The sequence below is a fragment of the Acanthochromis polyacanthus genome, chromosome 19 (assembly GCF_021347895.1).
Source record: "Acanthochromis polyacanthus isolate Apoly-LR-REF ecotype Palm Island chromosome 19, KAUST_Apoly_ChrSc, whole genome shotgun sequence".
Classification (NCBI taxonomy): Eukaryota; Metazoa; Chordata; class Actinopteri; family Pomacentridae; genus Acanthochromis; species Acanthochromis polyacanthus.
Window position 1 is genome coordinate 22904491 of NC_067131.1, and position 24674 is coordinate 22929164.

General features: G+C 37.7%; 1 protein-coding gene across 1 annotated transcript in view; it reads right to left on the minus strand.

Annotated features, from left to right (window-relative positions):
* Nucleotides 1-10820: 10820 nt before the first annotated feature.
* LOC110958423 (ras-related protein Rab-26) overlaps nucleotides 10821-24674 on the minus strand; it is a 198449-nt gene continuing 184595 nt past the window's right edge. Inside the window, exons 6-9 of the mRNA XM_051939129.1 lie at nucleotides 22593-22658; nucleotides 21430-21486; nucleotides 20684-20760; nucleotides 10821-12981 (exon numbers count right to left, since the gene is read on the minus strand). Coding sequence (XP_051795089.1) covers nucleotides 12879-12981; nucleotides 20684-20760; nucleotides 21430-21486; nucleotides 22593-22658 — 303 coding nt within the window. The 3' untranslated portion in view covers nucleotides 10821-12878. The remainder of the gene's footprint in view (nucleotides 12982-20683; nucleotides 20761-21429; nucleotides 21487-22592; nucleotides 22659-24674) is intronic.

Below are 24674 nucleotides of genomic sequence, written 5' to 3' on the forward strand. Positions count from 1 at the left end.
TAAGCTCAGACCTATACAGAGCAAGGTGACAAGGTCAGCTGATTATGTGGGACCACTCTTAGTTCATATTGTACTGAAATGCAGGTCAACAATGACTTCACATTTATCAAATGATGCCTGTTGTTCCTCAGTGCTATGCTTATTATTGTCTTGGAAAAATAAACACATACAACAAAGGAGACTGGGAGATATGCAGTGTCTCTTTTTGCAAATTGGCCCTAACAGTAACACTGTATAAATACAAAATAAAGCACTTGTAGAAAGATTCACCATCATAGGTTTCTCGGGTGTAATAATTATGATAATAATTAAACAAATAAAACTAATAAAACAAGGAGTTTCATCTGTTAAGTGTACTGCTCTCTTCATATATATATATATATATATATATATATATATATATATATATATATATATATATATATATATATATAAACAACACAGCATTATGAATAAGTTCTGCTTGTACTTCTATGATGCAAGTCCGACCCCTGCTGAGCATAGAAGGCATTACAGCTCACACCAGCTCAAAAACCAAACATATAATCATGATGGTTGTGGATAAAACACTACCATGTTTTAATTCTCTTTCTGTTTTGCTTTCTCAAAGAGTCATGTGTATTTAAATGTGAGCTGATGAACTTGCAGCTATTTAATATGTTCATGTTTTGTGGCAAAATGTATTTGTTTCTACTGATTTATGCCTTTGAAAGGAAATCATTTTTAATATTATGTGACTATGATATATATATATACACATAAAACTTATGTTAGAGAGAAGGATTGGCACCCAGTCTCCTCTCTAATTCATCCAAAAGGTGTTCTATTCGGTTGAGGTCAGGATTCTGTGCAGGCCAGTCCAACTCACTCAAAATCAGATTGCCAGACAGAGAAGTGTGATTTGTCACTCCAGAGAACATGTCTCAACTGTTCTGAATTCCAGTGGTGGCGTGCTTTACACCACTGTATCCAACACTTTGAATTGCACTTGGTGATGTAAGGTTTGGATGCAGCTGCTCAGTCATGGAAACACATTCCATGAAGCTCTTTGCACACTGTTCTTGAGCTAATCTGAAGCTCACACAAGGTTTGGAGGTCTGTAGATATTGACTCTGCTGCCCTGCTCTGTGATTTGATGTGATCTACCACTTTGTGGCTGAGTTGCTGTTGCTCCCAACTGCTTCCACTTTGTTATAATACCACTCACAGTTGGCTGTGAAATATTTAGTATCAAGAAAATTTCACAAATGAACTTATTGCACAGGTGGCAACCTGGTACCCTGCTTCAATTCACCAAGCTCCTGAGGGCAACCCATTCTTTCACAAATGTTTGTAGAAGCAGTCCGCATGGCTAGGTGCTTGATTTTATATACCCGTGGCCATGGAATTAATTGAAACACCTGAATTCAATTATTTAGCGGAGTGTCCCAATACTTTTGTCAGTATAGTGTATATCCTGTACGTAAATATGAAGTACACAATTAGAGCAAAGGTTTCTGTAAGGTTTGGCAAATGTGTGATGATAGGTCATTTTACTTTGACATACATGTGTGACTAAATGTTTTTGTCATATCAGGCCAACATGTCTTTAATGACTCATCTTTAAATAAATGCTCCTGAATCTAGTCAGCAAAAGAAAGGCAGGAAGATAATTTTGGCTGTCATTGTCAGTGTTTCAGACTGGGATGTTTTAAGGAAATTGGAAAAACTATTAGTCAGAGTCTGAGTCACAGCCTGTCTGAACACACAGTGTTGATTACATATGCATGGAAACATATTTTCCACTTGGAACGAAGGACACAGTAACGTAGAGGGAGGACATTCGATTGAGCAAAAATGGACAGAACAAAATATAGATTCATCCTGTTTCCATAATCATCAGGAGCAGAAGCAACAAGAGGCAAAAAGGGCAAGTCAAAGTGAAAACAGACTTTTACAAAAGTAATGTAAAATAATTAAAAATATAAAATGCAAAATAAGTGATTGCATAAATATTCTCCCATTTGTGACTAGTACTAAAAGTTCTAGAAGTCACACAGTGAAATAGAGATCATCAGAGGGCAGCTGTCTTTGTCTTACTGCAGTATAAAGACACTACACTGTATCAAGAAGGGAAAAACTAAAAGGCAAATTTTTTCTATAGGCAATGCATAGTTGAATGGTGGAAGTATGGTTTCCTGAGGTCTCTCAAAGCATCTTCAGTGTAAAGTAATTGATATTTCAAACTTGGATGCACTCTCAACAGGCAGAGACCTCCAAATTCATTAGTAAACCATAACTATAACATCTTCTGTATGGTGTGCAATGTCAAAGCTCAAATTAAAAAAAAAAGTACACAGCAATACGCGCAACATATATTTGAAACTCCAACACAAAAACATAAATTATTTTGAGAACGTATTAAAGATTTCCTCTCAACATAGTTAAAACACAAAAAGTGGTAAAACCGTATCAGACAAACATTTTTTAATAGTTTTTGAAAAATAGTGTAATGAGGTTTCAGAAAAATAATGCAATTGCAAAATGCAGTTTTTAAAGTGACAACTTCTTCCTCACTGAAAAATCCATTGCAATCCATTATGAAATGGATGTACTATACAATACTCTACAAAATCTAAAAATGGAACACCAAAGTTTTAGCAATGTATGATATTTAATAATGAAATGTCTTGCATTTTTCATTAGTGTTGGGGGTAATGCATTACAGAGTTACACATTACGATATTCACATTACATTTGTTTGTAGTATACGTAATGCATTACTGCTAATTATTTTAGTATTAGCACTGCAGCTATCAATCAGTTACACTTCATTTTATTTAGAGGTAAAGATCTTGTCATGTAACAAGAAGGGGAAGTTGTAGAAGTAGTGTGCAAAATAATTGTATTTTTTTCTGAATAACAACCCCAAGACTGTTACAAAGATTTAAATCATGTGACAGTACAGCTGTCTGACAGTCTACAATAGAATCTGTCATTGTGTAGTACAAGGACAGTTCTCAGCCTCACCCAGAAACAAAAGCTCCCATTTTAGAGCATCACATGAAACTCTAAAGGGTCATTCCAGGTGAAATGACCAGATATTCCTTGGGGGTGTTGCTGCATCATCTTCAAATTAGTCCTAAATTTGTATGCCATTAGATAGTCACAAAAGTACTTTCTATGCAAAATTGTAGGCCTGTAGCTCAAATAGTTTCTGAGTTGTGGGGGTTTGAAATTTTCAGAATTTGGGCTATAAAAAGTCTCGCCAGCGTTTTTTTGCATCTTTAAGTGGTTATTTCTCAGCCTCTAGACATACCAGAGAGCTGTGAGTTGGTAAACCAGGCCTCTGCATGTAACTAGTGCCCCACAAACATCCCCAGGTGTTTCCCTACACTCTGCAGGCTGTGGGGGCTTGCCAGAAATGCTAAAAATTAAGAGATACCTACTCACGAGTGGAGTTTGGGACCTTAAAAGTACTAGAAATACTGCACAGAAGTGTTCTAACACCCTTGGGTTCCATTCTACACAAACTTGTGTGATAACTTAGCAAACTGGAGCTTTCTTGGTACCTCAATTTGGAAAATATGAGCTCCCAAAGTTGGACAAGATTTTTAATTGGCTATTTTTGGTGGCAAAAATCTCAGTGTGGGACAGATACCAGAGACCCCAAATTTTTCTACCAGACAGTTCCATCTGTCTTCTATCACTGTACAAAAAGCAGCAGGGTTATATTTGTAGTTACTAAGATATTCTTACTCAAAATGGCATGGGTAATGTCAAAATCGTTTTTTGGTTTTCAGTACTTTGGGATACAAGTATTAGTAGTCATTCCAATGGTAGTATTATGTATGTTTTGTTCTTTTTGAAATGTTAGTTGTTAAAGGTGAATACCTTCAATAAGTGTAATGGTATAACTTAGGTATACCTAAGTTATAACTTAGGTATAGGTTCTTTTGCTTGTAACATGACATTGTACAATTAAATTTAATATGTTTAATCCCACTGCACTGATAGACTTAGACTTGTGCTAAATATAGCATCCATGCTTGCAGCTATGTGAGACTGTCCCCCAGTACTGTAATCCATCCATCCATTCTCTAAACACCGCTTTATCCTCACTAGGGTCACGGGGGGCTGGAGCCTATCCCAGCTGACTCGGGCAAAAGCAGGGGACACCCTGGACAGGTCGCCAGTCTGTCACAGGGCTACATATATAGACACACAATCACACTCACATTCACACCTACGGGCAATTTAGAATAGTCAGTTAACCTCAGCATGTTTTTGGACTGTGGGAGGAAGCTGGAATACCCGGAGAAAACCCACGCATGAGTCATTCCATCTCATTTCAACAAATCTGAGGAAATTTTGTTGCATGACCTCCTCTGATCATCTCCAAACTTTTTTTTTAACTATCCCAACATAAGAATAGATTACTTGCAAAGTTTTAACATCATATGATTGCTATTTGCTAAGTTATAAAATATTTAAATCCCTATTTTTCCACTCGGAAATTGATATGTTAGGTAGAAAGGCTTGATTTAGGAAGATAATACTGGGAACTGACTGATGATATAGACTTACAAGTGATCTGAAGGGTTCAAACACCTTAACAATAGAGCAGGAAAAAAAAATTTGGAATGAATATACCCATTTCTCTGTGGTACAGGGCAATTTAAAAATTTGGCGAAAATGGCATTTTTCAAGAATTTAGGCATTTTTTTCACAAATTTTAATAAGTAACAAGGTTCATATGTTATAAAAATCTCAAAGTACCTTAAAAGTTCTCTCTAACCTAAAAATATCCAAGAGCTAGCTAGTCTCCTTAGACCTCAAAACGATGCCTATTTATGAAACAGACTGAAAAACACCATACATATATTGGCACAGAAACCAATGTGGGACATGGAGTAGAAACATGAAACTTTGTCTGTATAACAATAAACATCCGAATAATTGATATCTGAAGTATCAACATTGTTTCTTGAATCCTTCATGGCCAATTTAACCAAGAAATGCACTATGTTTTATAGGCGTTTTTTTTAGGAATTCTAACTAATATATTGCAGTTAAAATGAGTTATATTGCCTTAGGTCCCATGTAAAACATGTAATTTGTCCCCAACTTATCACACCACTATTTCTGTCCTTTGAACTGCTTGAATTTCTCTGAAATCAGGCCATCATCTGCACCAGATATGTGGTACTGTCCACCACGGCGTGTTGAAGGAGCAGTGATTGGACAGAGGATGTGGGCTGTAGGCACCCACACTACGTCATCCTTTCTAGGCCATGTGAACTTCTTGCTGGGACCTTTTGGGTGCATGAATTTCACTTGCAAATCTTCAAATTCAGCTGATAAGTCAAATACGATACCGAGGCTGTCCTGAGAATGCAGTCTGGGAGTGATGCCATTTCTTCTTATTCAGTTACTGTATGAAAGAAAAAACAATGTCTATATAATAATTAACTTCAGATATGCCCTTTGTAACTTATACTACGATGCTGATGCTTCAGATTCATCTTTCATCTTTAGTTGGTCATGTAAATGGTTCCTAAAAACAAAAACGAGGATCAAAATGTATAGTAAATTGATTCAGCAGTTGCTCATCTTTGGCACAAGAAACAAATATGAAAGTAAGTTCACACATACTTCACACATACTAGTTCCTCCAAAAAAATTTGAACCGCGTACCATGTATCCCACATGCACTTTTTAATGCCTAAAGTTAGGCTATTTTGGGTCTACACCTGAGTTCAACAGCCTATAAATCAATAAATAAGCTTTATTTTAATGTTTTAAAACTTTTACCTTATGCAACTTTCATTAGTAAAGAAGAAAATTCATTCTTTCAATGTCTTTTCACAAGAATAAGTCCTAAAATAGAGGCATGAAAAACCCAAAATAAAGTCGCCCATGAAATAATAAGGATATTTTGGGAAATTCCACAGTCCAGTATTTTTTTATTTTCATTCATTTCTATACTTTTCTCACCAGAAGGGTAAAAGTTTTGGAAGGGGAAAAAATTCTGACCATGTAAAAGGAGTATAAATTGCTTTTTTTAGTAGTTTAAAACCCTAAAATCATAGGCGAGGATTAAGTTTGGACTGACTATGGGTATTAGATTAGATCATTACTGCTTATACTGTATGTTTATAACCATAATACTTTGCATTTGTTCATAAAATTACCCAAATAAAGCCCAAAAAATTTTTGGGAGGATCTGAGAAAGTGGTGCAACAAGCATTTGTTGAATTGACATGGAATGACTCGCATGCACAGTGAGAACATACAAACTCCATGCAGAAAGATCCCAGGAAAGCCGGGACGCGAACCAGGGATCTTCTTGCTGCAAGGCAAAAGTGCTAATTGCTACTCCACTGTGCAGCCCAGCACTGTAATGCTTTGGGCTAAATTCTAATATTTGCATGTTAACATGATCCCATGACAATGGTAACATGATAATCAGTATCATATTTATTACCATCTTAGTTCAGTATGTTAGCTTTCTAACACTTGCATCAATTAGTACAGCAGAGGTTGATGGAAATGTCAGTAGATTGTCACCCAGCCTGGACTCAGTCTATGCTAGTGAGCTAAGGGAAAAGGCCAGCAGCATTACCAGAGACCCTACCCATTCAGGACACAGACTGTCTGTCCCCCTTCCATCAAGGAAAGATTCAAGACTTTAAAAGCAGGAACCAACAGACTGCAGAACAGTTTCTTCCCCAGAGCTGTTGCCTCCATCACACTTTATAACAAAATTCAAACTGCTGCTGATTGCTCAAAGTTCCACACAAATTTTGTGGGATTTACACAATGAAAAATAAAAGGCTCTATCTATGTCCATCTATTATATCTGCAAGAATATTGTCAAAAATCAAAGTATTGTACAAATTAATTTGTGGTTGATGAAAAGTCACCAAAGTGATCACAGTTTACCCTGACATTATGCCGTATATGTGCTAAATTTCATCGCAGTCTATCTGATAGTTGTTGGCAAGAAAACAACAAACATACTGGGATTTTAGGGCCTTCCAGCTCCTTAGTGTTTTTTTTATTTCCATTTTGTTGGCAGGAGGTTCATGCTGCAAATGTGAAAATAAATGCAAGACTTTTTATTCGGGAAAGCCCAAACTTCAATTTCAGTTCTTTCAAGAGTAGAATGTCCTTTTGTGCCTTCACTTCCTCCAGGTGGTTACGATGTTCTATCACTTGTGTACTAGTATGACATTTATTTGGTGTTCCACGTTCTGTGACGTTGACCTGCTCTCTCTCTGTGGTCACTTTGCCTCTCTCTCTTCTTCCTACTGATTTTTCCATTCCCATTCAATTGATTCCACCCTGTTACATAATGGTGTCACACATTTTCAGACCAATGAAATTAGAGGCATCCAGGGTAAAATGTCCCTGTCCCTACACCATGTTTTGTTATAAATGTTTCCTCCAGGTCAGTCTGGCCTGCTAATCTCATTATACAGCCTAAACTCTTCCTGCGTACTTGCAGATTGAAGTATCGGGTATCACAAACATTTTCTGGAGGCAGGGCTGCACCACAGGGAGGGATTATCTGACTTACTGCTTGAGAAATGCATTTACACAGCGACGTAGGCTAAATATCATCTTCAAAGCACATCACTTAGAACGCCTCACATACTTTCTTTGCTTTTTGTCAGTCAGAGATGTGTTTTATTTGAGTTTGTACTGACTTGCAAAATTTTTTTTTTTTTTTTGCAATATATCCAAAGCAATTAAAAAAAAACGATTCACAGCAATCTTGGCATCAATAACACAAGCAATGGGAGTTGCAGTTAAGAAAAAGCTATGAATGACACTATTTAGCCACTTTTCCAACTATATTGTATGTGGCGGCTGTGACTTTGTGGTGGCTGTGGGTCAGGTGGTAGAGTGGGTCGTCCAATGATTGAAGGGTCGGTGGTTTGATTCCCACTCTGACCTAGTCATGTGCTGTTGTGTCCTTGGGCAAGACACTTTACCTGCCTTGCCTCCAGTGCTGCTTTCACACTGGTGGATGAATGCGTGTGAATGTTGGTGGTGGTCGGAGGGGCCGTAGGTGCGGAATAGCAGCCACCCTTCTGTCAGTCTGCCCCAGGGCAGCTGTGGCTACAAATGTGGCTTACCACCACCAGAGTGAGAATGTGTGAGTGAATGAATAATGGTTCCATTGTGAAGTGCTTTGAGTGCCTAGAAAAGTGCTATATAAATCTAATCCATTATTATTGTTAGTGTAGTTGATCTAGCCTTTGTTCTTGCACAACAAACATAAAACAAGAAGTGCTTTTTGGCAGAAAAACTATCTGTAAGGTAAGGTTTTACTCCAAAACATCATATTAGACAGGCTATGAAAATATAAATAGTCAAAACAAACAAAGCAAAATTGTTGGAGCAGACATCTAGAATGATATGAGAGCTCCAGATGCATGTGTGCATGAAACACAGTGTCTAGGTTTAACAGAGTGTAAATTTTTCCCGTTATTGATGTTTGCAGTATTATCTGCACATACTTCTCCTAACAAGCAAAACCGCAGCTTCTTCATCAGAAAAAAAATAACTAGAAGAATCACTTGTTACAGCTAAGCTCAAAAGAGAAATCTGGATGTCTTCACAGCTTTGTTTCTGAAATGTTAAATAACAAATATGTTGTGGAAAAGTCACTCTAAACTTGCTGACACTGTATGTTGTTGTATGGAGCATTAAAACCTTAATCTTTGTGACTGTGCTTATTGATAAACTCCCTCCTACTCTGGCATAAACCCAAAACCAAGTCTTCCAGTTTATATCTGGCATTTTCCCTTACTTTTTTTAAGTGTAAATGATCAATAGAGTAAAATATGAGTGGAATCCATCGAATACCAAAAAAGTATGCTGCACCTACCAACTACAAAAAGTTGCAATGTAATCCAATGGGACATTTGCCCATCACAGGAAATGAGCTTGTTTTGGCACTGAATGACAAAAATTCTTACTACAAGTGCCTAGGAGCATTATGGATAGAATTCCTACCAAGATAGAAATGCAAAAACAAACAAAAACGGATATGATTATTTGGATATGTGGATATTTCTCATTTCAAATAATGTTCCTATAGCTTATCTACAATCATTATGTCTTATCTACAGATAAGACATAATGATTTAAATGCTACATGTAACTGCAAGAAGATGTTTGGAGTATGTTGCTGGGGTTGTCAATTTATGCTACATAATAACAAAAGAAGATCATTCAGAAAATGTTTTAAAGATATTATCGTGGCCTTACATGACAGAATGTTTCTATAAAACATTCCTCCAATGCCATATATTAACAAAACCAGAACATTTTGTCTATAATATTTTGAGGATGATTTGACAATGCTGAGGTAACACATTGTAGAGCATTCCTCCACTAAATACAGTGTTGCATGACAACAAAGGAACATTCAGAAAATGTTTAAAGTAAAAAATGTCTTTACATAACTTTACCCTGCCTGTGTGCTAAATACAGATCTTTGGTGAACTTGTTCAGAATATTTTCAAACAATAAACATCTAGCTTTGAGAAGTCTCAAGGAGAAGTCTTACTTGTTGGAAATATATGTATGTATATAAATATATATGGGTATTGGAAGTTTTGTGGGAGATGAGTTATTACAGGTAGACAAGAGTGAAAACCTAAGCTAGAGAGACTTTTTTGTTGAGTAGAATAATGCAGTAGAGTTACAATTAGACAACAACTCTGCCTGGTACACAGTGGGTAATTTTGATATGGATGACTGCTGCACTCTTAACTGAAGAAAAATACAATTTCAATAGCAAAAATATCTGCTTCAGACAGAGTGGAGGTTATTTTCTTGGTGTGTGGCAGTTAAAAAAGAAGTGCCAAAAACTGCAGTTCTCCAAATGGCCACTTGAGGATGTTTCCAAAAGTGAGTCAGCCCCTGTTGTCACATTAAAATATTCAACTTTCCACCCGAAAAAACATGTTTACAGCCCAACACAAAAATTTCCCCATTCATGGCAATTGTGTTGTGCTCATTTTTGGATCAGCTGACAAATAGGACAACACAGTGACTCCTAAGATGTTGGTGAGGGTAGCCACCCCACTGGGCTTTAAAACCACTCCTCCAGAAACCTATACGGGACATCAAAGAGTGTTCATATATCATTGTATAGACACTATGTTCTTAGCTAAAGTTATTTTGCTGCTCTGGCATCAGTATACATAAAGGCATAGCTAGAAAATGGTCAGAACAACCATTCACTAAGTCAGTATATATGTACAAATGCCCCAGATTTAAAAATACTGGAATTATAAAGCTATAACAGTCAGCCTATGAAACTCTGTCGTGAAGTGAGGATCTACTAGAATGCCCTCATTTTCCAAAAAATGCCCTCACTTGCAAATGCGAGAATTGACATTAGTCCTCACAAAGATGAACCAACAAGTATGCATACCCTCACACATACTCACAGGGTAAGCTTCAAATCCTCAGAACATTTTTCTTTTGAAGAAAGTGCATTCACACCCACCTACAAATGCACTCAAGACTCAAGGATGATTCTCACCAACTGAAGCCCATCTTTTTCCATTGCTGATCCTGAGTCAGTGCCAGTCTAAGAGCTCTAAGGTAAAGGCCTGAGAATGTGACAATTAAAAAACGTGGATAGAAAGGGAAAGGCACATGGCAGGGCTTTGTTGTCACTGTTTAAAGCACTGTAAGGAAGGTGGCATTAAACCTTAAATTCTACTGTATTGTGAAGGGCAACAGTTAGGAGCAGCAAATGTTGTAATTACAAGTGACTGCCACGAGATGGTGGTACATATCTACATGAAAAATAGTATCATTCAGATTCTTTATTGTGAACACAGGAGATTGGTACAATACAAATCATTTAAGATACAGTATACAGAGTACAAGTTAACAATAAATTAATGATTTATTCTGAAAATGGATGATCCATTGTAAAGTTTTGTATTTCCTGAAAAAGTTAATTTCGTTTTCAACATCAGCAGAAATCTTTGATAAAACATCTGGACAAATAAAACAGTTTTCCAACCAATGAAAACACCTTACAGATTCAAAAAAACTGCTGAAAATGATCCCTCTTTCAAACATCTCACGATAGCAGCACTGTATCTCAACCCGCTACCAGCTGGTAGTTCTCCAAAGGGTTGGACCATAACCCAAAGATAATTCAGCAAAGGTCAACAAACACCAACTACATCTCTACACCTCTAGTGACTGGCAGGACTTACAAAACTTCAGCAGAGAAAATTACAAAAAAGAAAGTTAAAGCAAAGCCTCTGCAAAGCTTAGAAATGTGTCAGTACTTCTATGCAGTTCACTTTTCAAAATTGTATGACTGCAATGAAAACAACGGTACATTAAATATCTACTGTATTTATGTATTTATGTATTGTGGGTTTAATTTACATTGTTTGAACATTTTGATGCAAAGTGGAGACAAAGATTCAGATGTTCGTTGTAGTTTTAAATACTGAGTTCAACATTCATTGTGGTGTGTAGAAAGAGTAGAAAGTAATAAACTTTTATTTCAACACAAGCAATGTTTACCTTAATTTAAAAAATCATAAAAAATTTCAACCTCAGCCTCAGAGGATGTGAAATACTGCCAATTTGTCAAAGCCGCTGGCATCTAGCAGATTCTTCCTTTGGTGTTGGTGCCACTGGCATCCATATTTGACACCACTAGACACTTAAGAGTTTTTCCAGTTTAACAGAGCAGTATAAAGGGTTTGGAGGGATGTTCTTGGTGTGAGAAAAGGACTTTTCCCCAGAAGACAGAGATTTGTGTTCTGTGTCACACCATTAATTTTACACTCTTTCTTTGATTTTGTGACTTTGTTTAGTTTTCACTTGCTGTTTGGTAAAGTTTATAAAAAGACTGATTCTACTGAACTTTTACCACTGATATTCATTTGATTTTTATATCCAAATTTACATAAAATTTCCCATGAATGTCTTCATTTTGTGTTCCCTTGGATGTATTTTTCCTTCATTTTCTGAAAAAGGATTAACATGTCAGTTACTCGGAATAACGGCGCCCCCTTCCAAATATGTAACTTCCTGATATCTTCAGAGGTCAATGGAGGCCTACAGCCTTATGCTGATGATGTTGTTTTACACATTTAAAATTGTCTACTAATTACTGGGGGAGATTTATTCATTACATCAAACAGCTTTGAACTGAAAACTAAAATAAGCTGTGTATAAAAGGACAAAAGCTCAAGTCACTTACATTTCAATATTATTAAAAGAGTTTGTATGATTTCCTGTACATTAACAGCACACAGTGCCATTAGACAGCTTACATTAGGTGCAGTAGTGTTTTGTACAAACAAGTTTCTACTACTTTAACAAGATAGATTTGATATTCAACATATTTGTGTCCATATAGTTTTGTTTTAACAAGACAGGCATTTACAAACTACAAGGCTTTCAGAGCACATAATCAAAATTACATTTAAAATATGTACATCACTTATGGAAAAACTGCACAGAATGAATTCAGCAGGCTGTGAAGTGAACTTCTAGCTGTAAATGTGTGAGTGTCTGTGTGTGGACATGCATGTGTATGTGCAAGCATGTAGACAGGAGTTATATTACATTCACAGTTGCAGAGGAAAGGTGGGTTGGGAGAGAGAGCATATTGGCCAAATAACCACAGAGAAATATTACAAACACTGAGGATTTCAGGGTCAGTTCCAGGCACACATACTCCAGCTAATTACAATGTCTAACACAATTTACTTGTTCTCTCACTTCGTCTCTCTCTCTCTCTCTCTCTCTCTCTCTCTCTCTCTCTCTCTCTCTCTCTCTCTCTCTCGCACAAACACAAACACACACGCAGACACACACATAGTTGTTGTTGTTGTTTATGAGCGGCAGCAGCCAGCGGTCCTCATCTCTTTGTCGACGTACTCCTGCAGCTGGAACTTTGGCTCGTCTGGTTCCTTCATGGTCCTGTGCTTCAGTTCTCTGAGAGAAACAAAAAAAAGTAGTACAACTAACAGAAAACTAAAGAAGTGTTAGTGCTTGAAATAATTTCAGCAACAGCTGGTAGTGTATTTATTGTTGGGGTCACTTGACCTGACTTGACACCCCAGTATCCAATCCTGTAGTCGGTAGAGTGCAGCCCTATTTGAATATTACACACACTACCATTCAAAAGTTTGAGGTCACTTAGAAATGCCCTCATTTTTGAAAGAAAAGCAGTTTTTTTCAACGAAGATAACATTAAATTGATCAGAAATAAAGTCTAGATATTGTTAATGTGGTAAGTGACTATTCTAGCTGGAACCGGATGATTTTTAATGGAATGTCCACATAGGGGTACAGAGGAACATTTCCAGCAACCATCACTCTTGTGTTATAATGGTACATTGTGTTAGCTAATCATGCTGAAATGCTAATTGATGACTAGAAAATCCTTGTGCAATTATATTAGCACATGAATAAATGTGTGAGTTTTCATGGAAAACATGAAATAACCTGGGTGACCCAAACTATGCATTTATTCACTGCTTTAAACCATCCATCCATCTATCCATTCATCCATCCATCCATCGCTTTATCCTCACTACGGTCGCGGGGGGGCGATGGAGTCTATCCCAGCTGACTCGGGCGAAGGCAGGGGACACCCTGGACAGGTCGCCAGTCTGTTACAGGGCTACATATACAGACAAACAATCACACTCACATTCACACCTACGGACAATTTAGAGTGATCAATTAAGCTTCAAACCATGTCATTCCCTTTCAGAAAAGTTACAAATACTGCATATTGCTCTGTTGTGAGAATCACTTCTATCCCCACAGGCCCCTACATCCTACTTTGGGGATTCCTTTGAAGATACAAAACAAAATGCACAACTTGCAGTTGTAGCTGTCGGGCAAATGTAGCACAAAACAAACAAAAAAAATACAACATTTCCTCTTAAGCATAGTCAAGTGATGGAAAAGGGAAATATTCATGGTTTAACAACACATTGTTACAGTCATGGATGAACTATGGAATAGAGACTGAGAGACAGAACTGAAATATGAGAAAGATAAAATTGCCTTTGACCTGTTTGGTGGCTGTTTGTATTTCTTTGGTGGTCTTTCGGGTCCATTTATGGATGTTTTGTGGCTCTGTGTAATGATTTTAAACATTTTTGTGGTTGTTTTTAAGTCTCCCTGTTGCTGTTTTGTGCATTTTAATGGGGATTTGCATCTCATTATTCCCGGTCCTGGTAGCTGTTTGTGATTATTTGCACTTCTTTACAGTCATTTTCTCTTCATGGTTGCTTTTCATTCTCTTTTTGGTTGTTTTGCACCCTTTGTTGTTGCTCGCATCTCCTTATAAATTCTTTGTGTGTATGTGCTCTGTGGGTAAAGATATGCTTTTAGTTGATTGAGTATCTTTTTAGTGATATGTGCTTCTTTGTGGTAGTTTTGTTTGTTTGCAATCATTTTGCATCTTTTAATGTCATTTTGCATCTCTGTAGTTGATTTGTTCCTCTCTGTGGTCATTTCACATGTTTTTGTACTTTTTTGAGTCTCTTTGTGGTGATTTTGTGTCTATACGTGGTTATTTTGAATCTTTGGTCACTCTGTGTGTCTTTGTGGCAAGTTGTGGCTTTTGTTGTCTTTTTGTATCTCTTTGCAGTTGTTTATGCTTCACTGTTGTCATTATAAACATCATTGTGGTTGTTAGTTGTTTTTTTCTTTGTGGTTGATTTATGTGTGCTCATGGTTGTTTTGTACCTGTTTTTGATCATTTTGCATCTTCTTATAGCCACTTAGAGTCTTACTGTCGTTGATTTGTGTCTCATTGTGGTCAGTTTGCATGTCTTTCTGGTGGTTTTGAGTCTGTTTGTGATTGTTTTACAGTTTCTTTGTCATGGTTTCTCTGCAGCTGTTTGATTGACTTTTTGAACAAAAAAATCCCAATATTAATGTCAAACCAAAGCTCTGTGCTAGGACCTCCTGACCCTTTGCGCCCCTGGGCCTCTGTCTGCCCGGACTGTTCAGTTTTCCTTCCATGAGTTAATTAGCTCATTAGGCCGAACAGAATGGTGACTTCATGACCTCTAAATACAATACCAATAGAGATATAGATGACTTATACAACAAAATATATTTTTTAAATAGTATTTCAATGATAAAGGAGTCAGTTAAGTACAGATTAGTGTAATAATCAGCTATTTGTTGTCATGTTTTTTGTCAGTTTTTTATGCTTTCACAACACTTGTGTCTTTGTGCAAATAAGCATCCACTAAATTGAAATAAACCAAAACACAGAGCAGAAAAAATGACAAAGTAGATGAGTTACAGAGCAGAATTGATGGAGAGGTTTAGCGAGACAACAGGAAATGTAAAAATTGAAAAGGTGTTAACATAAGCTGGTGGATAACAACACAAAAAAGATTTGGTTTTATATTGTGTATTTGCAGAGGGATTGTGTACCAGACTGTGCTATGCTATTCTTGGCAACACCCCACTATGCCAGCCTGTTACCATAACAAGGCTATAAATGTGAAACAGCTCCCACACAACTGTCCGACACCAGACAGTTGAGAAAAGCACACATAAAGTAGCAAAATAGCATCCTCATTACTGGTATTTTTTTATTAACACAACTGTCAAGAGAAACTCTGGTTTAGACACTGATCTGATAGTAACATCTCAATTTGTAATTAGTGTCTCTGTGTAGGTAAACACCTGAGTTTTGCATTTTTCTATCATCACACCACTGCCGGAGCGAACCAATTCAAATGCACATCATGGCAAAAATAACTCTTAATGATCCTGCTCTCCCCGATCGTTACCAGACTGCTCTTGCTTCTTAAGGAAAAAGCGCTTCAGCTGTCTTGTTTGGAGCTTGCAAATTTACTAACAGGCTGTATATTAAAGATCCCATATGGTGTCACACCAATGCAGATTTCGTTCAGATTTCGTTCAAACGGTGGCAACCAAAGGTTTGGCTTCATTCACTGTTGTTAGATTACCGTGCAGTCTGTTAAAAACAAACTTGGTGTCAAGTCAGACGCGGCACAACTCTATCCATGTTGCTACTAAAGGACACATCACATGTTGTAGCACTATCTTCATTGTCTTTGTTGCTAAAAATGTACATTATCTTGAATAACCATTTTTTTGTACCATAAATGGCAGGGCTTGTCAATCCTTAGTCACATCGTCACTTGCACTACTCTCTTTCTTGGCAGCGTTGGGTTTTTTTTTTTTTTTTTGTATTTTAACATTTCTGCTTGTCTTGTTCAAGCTCTGAATGATTCTCGCCTCTGGTTCTTTGACGGTTTGGTGGTGAAGGTTACTATAACCGTAAAACACAGAGCTACACTGCCCATCGAAAAAAAAAGTCACACACTATATTATTTCATTGGACCATCTTTAGCTTTGAAAACGACCCACATTCACTGTGGCATCGTTTCAATAAGCTTCTGCAGTCACAGCATTTATTTCTATCAAGAGTTGCATTCATTTTCTGCCAGATCTTGTATTGATGATGGGAGAGTCAGACAAAGTCTTCTCCAGCACATCCCAAAGATTCTCAACGGGCCTGAGGTCTGGACTCTGTAGAGGCCAATCCATGGGTGAAAATAAGGATAAGGATGAGGATAAACTGTATTGATCCCACAGTGGGGAAAGTTCACCGTTACAGCAGCTCCAGAGAAAAAGCATAAAAGTATGAAGTCAGTAGAAAAAAAAAATAGAAAAAAAGAAAGACAGTGCAAAATTGCAGATTACATGATATAAAGGTGATTTTTTAAGTACCATGTAGAAGACTACATATAGGAGGATGAGGTATCGGTTATTAGACTGATGAGGTGCCAGTTATTGCACATAAGTAGGTGGATGTGTGTGTAAATGATGTCTCATGCTCCCTGAACCACTCATTCTCAGTGTGAGCCCCATGAATCCTGGCATTGTCATGTAGGAATTGCCTGTGCTTTTAGGGAAGAACAACTCTGTTGATGGAAAAGATCTTGTATTTTTCAGTATACTTAAGTAATTAGCTGACCTCATTCTTTGGGCATATAACATTGCTTAATCTGACCAACCCCAGATCATAACACTGCCTCGATAGGCTTGTACGGTCAGCACTAAGCATGATGAGTGCATCACTTTATCTGCCTCTCTTGCTACCCTGATGCACCCATCATTTTGGGACAGGGTAAATCTGAATTCACCAGACCACATGACCAACCACATTTCTTCTTCGAGGATGATAGGTGCATCGCTATCCTTCTGGGTTTTAATAATGCGTTGAATGGTTTTTAACTCGATTTTAGTAGTTTTAGCATTGGTTTAGTTGTTTTCTTTACTTGAAGTAGGCTAATAATTTCATCCTTCTGAAGCAGACTAACATCCTCTCTAAGACCACAGGATATGTCTTCCAACATGGTTGTTTAGGAAATGAGAAGTCCTCACTGTATATAGGGTTAAATAAGTTGTTGTCGGCTGAAACATATTTATCACTGCAGTAGGTATCCAATGGAAGGCTCTTGCCTATTACTTAGTCAAATCCATGTGGCAACATTTTTTTTTTTGGACAGGCAGTGTATATAAACCATCCATCCATTCATTCTCTATACACAGCTTATCCTCAATAGGGTCGTGGGGGGGCTGGAGTCTATCCCAGCTGACTCAGGCAAAGGCAGGGGACACCCTGGACAGGTCGCCAGTCTGTCGCAGGGCTACATATACAGACAAACAATCACTCTCACATTCACACCTAAGGGCAATTTAGAATAATCAATTAACCTCAGCATATTTTTGGACTGTGGGAGGAAGCCGGAGTACCTGGAGAAAACCACGCACACACATGGAGAACATGGAAACTCCATGCAGAAAGATCCTGGGAAAGCCGGGACGCAAACCAGAGATCTTCTTGCTACAAGGCGAAAGAGGCTAACTACTACGCCACTGTGCAGCCCGTATATAAACCAGTCATGCCCATAGCTGTGGTGGTCTCTTTCTGGTTATTTGAATATTTTGTGGTGTAGCTACTTCACTGCAACAGCTGCAGAGTCTAGTCCCTTCCTTGAAAGTGTTTTGTAGCACCATTTGCTGAATCAAGGCGATTGCTGGAAGACAATCAATTTGGGCTGCCCATGCTGCTAAGTAAGCAACTCAGCAGCACCTAAATAGGGTTATTGAAAATATTCTCAGACTACTGATTTATTAAGACAAATGCATTAGCAGCAGGAAGACACAAATACACTCAACTTGCATGATACCGTTGCAGAAACAGTGGTAGATATAATGTATCCTGTCTGTGTGCTAGTGCAAATTAAATGTGTTAAGGAACTGATGAGGAGAATCAAATTTAAACTTAATTGTGATTTTTAAAAATAAAACACAACAAAACAAAAACTGTGTAAATGGTTTCCTGATGCGCAACCATGATTCTTAGGCAACTAGCTCCAGAAACAAGCAATTCATTCAGCCAGCTTATATTTACCTAATAACTGCACATAGCTTCAGACTACCTTACTGTTTTTGTTTTACTAATTTTAGAAGCATTGTGCAATGTAAGTACATTTATTCAAGTGCTGTAGTAAGTAGGCCTTAGGCTGTCATTTTAATGCAGTTTTATACTTCTACCTCACTACATATATTTAACAGCGGCTTATGTTCAGATTAAATATTGATTAGATTTTTATCAGTATTTTATCATTGTGATTTTATGAGAGCTTACATTATTAAAAACACCTTTAACATGTAATAAGCTAATAAAAGCCCCAAAACTGGAAGATAGGAAATGAAACTTGAAGCTATTTTTTTGGTCTCCAGAACATTGTTTTGCTAAGGTCTTTGTCCGTCAGTCACCTCTCAGCCCTTTCAATATATCTGGTGACCATTCCAAGGGGCCTGATCCTCAGCTTGGGCAACCTCTGGATTAAACTGTCTTGCAATGAGTTCAAAGTTAAACTTTCAGCAGAATTAATATTTTGACTAGACATTTTAGGTACATTTTTCTGACAATAAAGTTTTTACTTTACTTCAGAAATGCTTTGAATGCAGACTTTTACTTGTAATTAATTATTTTTGAACATGTGGTATTTGTACTTTTACAAGTAAAACATGTGAGTACGTCTTCCACCACTTTCTACAAGTTCTTATTTTCCCATTTCTAACACAACACAGAGTAACTTTTCATCAAAAGACTGTGGCATTTGGCAATTACAGCTAATGGTGCATTGAATTTAACTTCATTTCCCAAGATCTTCCTTGAAAGACATTATCATTAGGCAACTGATGAAGTAAGTGAAAACGGAAGGACAAAGCCAGTAACAAACAAACATGCTTCTTGTAGTGAAATGATGCTACAAGTGACTCAGTGATGTCAGTTACACAGACATACAATGCCTGTCCAAAAAAAATGTTGCCAACTGGATTTAACTAAGCAAATAGGTACGAGCCTTCTATTGGATAATTATTACAGTGATGAATATGTTTCAGCTGGCAGAACTTTATAACCCTAGCTGATGCAGTGAGTAGCTTCTCATTTCTTAAACAACCATGTTGGGAAGACATTCCTGTGGTCATGGAAAGGGGGTTAATCTACTTCAGAAGGGTCAAAATTATTGCATCAAGCAATAAAACAACTAAGGAAATGTTGGAAACTTCTAAAATCAGTTCAGAACTGTCTAACGCATCATTAAAACCTGGTAACATAGAGGTGAACCATCATCTTTCAAGGAACAATGTGGTCAAAACAAACTCTTGGATGATCATAATCAGAGATTAACTTAAATGTTTGGTGAAATTCTATCATAAGAAATCAACAGTAGGACTCACAGCTATGTTTAATAATGAAAGTCAGAGCATTTTCACATGTACAAAGGAACTCAGGGATTGGGACTAAATAGCTGTGTAGCTCTAAGAAAGCCACTGATCAGTGAGGCTAATTAGACAGAAAAGGCTTCAATTTGCTGTGGAGCATAAAGATAGCAGTCTGGAGTAATGGAAGAAGGTGATACGATCTGATGAATGCAGATTAACCTGTTCCAAATTGATGGACACTTCAGGATAGGAAGACAGGCAGATGAAGTGATGCACTCATCACGCCTAGTGCCTACAAGCCTGTGGGGGTTAGGGTTATGATCTGGGGTAGGTGCAGTTGGTCAGGTCCACCTTCAGCAATGTTATGTGCCCAAAGAATGAGGTCAACTGACTACATGAATATACTGAATGACCAGCTCTTTTCATCAGTGACGTTATTCTTCCCTGATGGCACAGGCATATTCTGAGATGACAATGTCAGGATTAATCGGGTTCACATTGTGAGTGACTGGATCAGGGAGCATGATGTGCTGGAAAAGATGTTGCGTCCAACTCTCCCATCATCAATGCAAGATATTGGCAGAAAATGAATCCAACTCTGGACAGAAATAAATGCTGTGACATTGCAGAAGCATATCGAAAATGCTGTAGTGAATGTGTGCCATTTTCAAAGCTAAAGTTGGTGCAACAAAATATTAGCGTGTGCGACTTGTTTGTTAGAAGGGCAGTGTATTTTTCTATAACATGGAAACATGAACCAAAGCTGGGGAGGATAATCTGTTTTGTGTACTAAAGAAAAGAAAGTTATGTCTTTCATCTTCTCCGCTGTGTTCATAGAGCACATATCTACTGGGCTTTTAATACTGTGCTGTTGTGTGTGACTCACTTTGCCACAGCAGTGAAGGCCAGCTCCACATTCAGTCCGGATTTAGCGCTGGTCTCCATGAAGGGCACTCCAAACTCCTGCACAAAGAAACGTTTGTCATTAGGCGTTTGTGTGTGGATTCAGAACTCGTGTACAACATTTTTTGTGTGGACAAAACAACCAGATGTTGATAGAAAAAATAGGTTTATGATTAATTCAGGATTTGGAGCTTATAGGCACAGAGGCAGAGTTTGAAGGAATGAGAGAGAGTGCTGATCAGCAACCTCTCTCATTCACACACGTATTTCAACAGTACCTGTCATAGGTGGCTGTCAAAACTAATTTTGTTGTCATTTATGAGGAACAACAAGAGTGCAGTCAATAAAAGGCGCTCCCGAGGTATCGTAACCTCATTCTGTTTATATGTGAACATCTCATTCCCACCGAGCGTGTTACCTTGACAGCCACAGTGCTTCTTCCACACTCCTCCCTACCACTTCACATTTACTTTAACACGCTCTCAGAGCTCATCTGAATGAAATGGCCTGGAAAATTAAGTTAGCGAGCCTCCTCCCTGTCATTTATTCCAAACAATAACAACATTACGTGCCTCCATGAATACCTAATTAACCACACTAATGACGGAAACAGCAGCCGCATGGTTTCATGTTCCTCATGACTGCGTGGCCACATTAAGTACAGCATGTATTTTGTTCTTTTTAAATGTGTATGTACAAGTGTGCAAGTGTGTACTAAAGAAAGCTCACCTTTGCCAGTTTCTCTCCTTCCTCTCGCTTTACCAGCCTGTCATGTGTGGAATCAGCCTGGAACACATTACACAGTCAGAAATTCAAGCTCGAATCTAAAGTCCTGTCACATAGTGTTTGGAGTGTACTCTAATGAGGGAAACTGCTATTTTCTTGTCTGTGTCTGACATTTACAAACATATAGATATCTAGTTATTCTATTTTGCATCATAAATCACAATATTCTCACAATATTCTCTTTTCTAATTTTATGGGAGTACTATCTTCCAGGATGTCAGTGCGTCCTTCCATTGGACTTCAGGGGTCACTGAATGGCTTGACAAGTAAAACAATGATGTGAATCGTATGCTGTGGCCTTCACAGATACCAGATCCCAGCCCAGCTGAAGACTGTGTTCTGGCAGCACATGATGACCCAACACCTTACTTTAACATTTGTTACTATAACACTGTTGCTTTTTTCATTCAGTTTGTCAAATGTCTCTATTGATTAACTTGGCTTGTTGTGGCTAGAAATACAATTGAAAAAAGCAGAATTTGCCAATAATTTTAACAATTGCTCATATTAAAAATGAAGGAAAGAATGATTTTAAATGGTCTTTAGAAGAATATTTGGACACTTAGGGCTGAAAGAACAAGTAATAAACATTGATCCACATTTTATCCTTTGCAGAAGGTGCATTAGCAAACAGTTTCCTACTTACACATTACACAGAATTATTTTCATCCAGGTTTATAGCTCTTTGTAGCAATACACTCCATTGTAATCAGCAGCTACAGATACATAAAAATAATCTTGCAGGTTAAAACTAAAAGATTTAGCTCCACAAAGATGAATGGGACTGCAGAATTGGGTTTTAACTCTCTGTGGATTTACATTCATGTAACACGTGTGAAGAATTGATGACTTGTGCTTTTTTAATAGTATAGTATTTCTACTCGAGCTTGTTGCAATTCCAACATGAAGATATATAACCACTCAAATGTCCCTAATATGTGACAGAAGAAAATCCTGTCTGTGAATCACAATGTAGTACTTTATCCCTGTTTTCCAGCACATTCATCCATCCAGTTCCCATTATACCTCCTTTCATGATCCCTCTATCCCACCCTCTATGAGTCCATCTGTCCATCCATCTCACAGGATTGGCAACAAGGTCTCACCTTGTTGCCCAGCAGCATGACGACCACGTCCTGCTGGGCGTACTCATGAATCTCTGTCAACCATGCCTGGAGAAGGAAAGAGAACACAGAATGGTGAAGAATCCAAAATGGGAGAGGAAAGAAGGCAAAAGGAGAGCAGAGAGGAAGGCAGAGGAGATTAGACATGATAGAGGGAGGAACAGGAGATAAAAACTGCTGACACAGGAGATGGATGGATCCACGAGAAGCGATGGAAGAAAGACAAAAGATAATCGCTTGTTCACTGCCACCTTCATCTTGTCCTCCCCTCCCCCCTCCAATCCTTCCCTTCTTCACCCATCTTCTCTCTTTTTGCATCTGCATCCATCCATCTCCCCCCAATTACAGGCCAGTGGTCTCTTGGCTCCCTGTTACCTGGTTTACTAAAAAGCACTCCACACAACTTTCCTGAGAAACAGATCTCATTGTTCACAAATACAATACATGCTTCCATTCCACTTTCAGACAACTTTCATATGCAAACTTTTAGGATATTCAATGACCAGTGATATTATTTAGAAGCAAAAACAAGATGATGGATGCAGCTAGGAGAGACAGCAAAGAGAGGCAGCAATGATTTCAGTCTCCCCAGATCTGATTAGTTATTGGGCAAGTTCATCTTTACTTCCAGCAGATATTTAATGTAATTTTTTTGCAAACAAAAACAAATAAAAGTCCTCTGCAATATTCCACTACATTAATTAAATGTAAGAAAACCAGTCTTCTTTGTATATAGGAGCAATAGTAGATGTGGCATTCTGGGGAGGCTGTGGTAAACAGGTATAATGAATGAATGGCACAAGCTGCACAATGTGATAGGCCATTTTTCATTCAGTCCTGATTTATCCATCAGGCAGGCAGCTGACATTGTTGGCCAATACTAGCTTATCACAGATTTATCAAAATCAGCGTTCATGTCTGTTATGATAAAATTAAAACTGCAATGTAGAAATGCCAAGCTGTTTGACTCATGACTATTGTTCTAGCTGTGTCCATCGCTGTTCAGTGAAGCTTGTCTGTGCGATTTGCAGCTTGTCTGTGCAGCTTGTCTGTGTTTCTGCATTTAAAAAAAAATCTTTTAAATGCTGCTTGTGTGTTTTTCAAATTGTTGAAGATATTTTTCTTGTAGTCAGTCACCAGTGATTAATTGAACCTACCAAATATACATATTTGGAAGGTTTTTTCTTTTCATTTTTCTTTCTTTTCTTTTTCTTTTTTTTTTTTCTTTTTTTACATAAAAATAAGCCTTGTTTTAATTTAAAATGGCTCAGATGCAACTCTACACTGTGGCTTCCTTTAGAATGTGCAGTTCCATAAGGTCCCTGCTTCTTTCTCCACCCACCGTTCTGTGCTTGTTTCAATTCCAGCACACCAGTCAACCTACAGTCCTCCTCAAACACTGTAAAAGTAAGCTACACAATCGGAACTTGTGGTGTTGGATTATTGCAGCCATACTTACGCTACCGTTCAAAAGCTTGGGGTCACCCAGACAATTTCATGTTTTCCATCAAACTTTTATTCACGTGCTAACATAACTGTACAAGGGTTTTCTAATCAGAAATTAGCCTTTCAACATGATTAGCTAACACAATGTAGCATTAGAACACAGGAGTGATGGTTGCTGGAAATGTTCCTCTGTACCCCTATGTAGTTATTCCATTAAAAATAGCCGTTTCCAGATAGAATGGCATTAACCACATTAGCAATGTCTACACTGTATTTCTGATTCATTTAATGTTATCTTCACTGGAAAAAATATGCTTTTCTTTCAAAAATAAGGACCTTTCTAAGTGACCCCAAACTTTTGAAAAGTAGTCTATTTGAACTGGAAACAAGTTCAAAAGAAGAATAATGATAGAAATAGCTCCACCTTGTACACTGCCAAGATTGGTTCTTTAGGTTTGTTAGGTATAAAACCCTTTCACTTTCATGATGGAAGTACTCAGCTATGGTGCTGATTGCTGATTTGCTTATTATGCATCCTCCTGCATATATAAAACACCATATGGATGTGTAAACAAAGAAAGAAATTAGACTTTCACCAGAGGAGGTCTTTAAAGTATA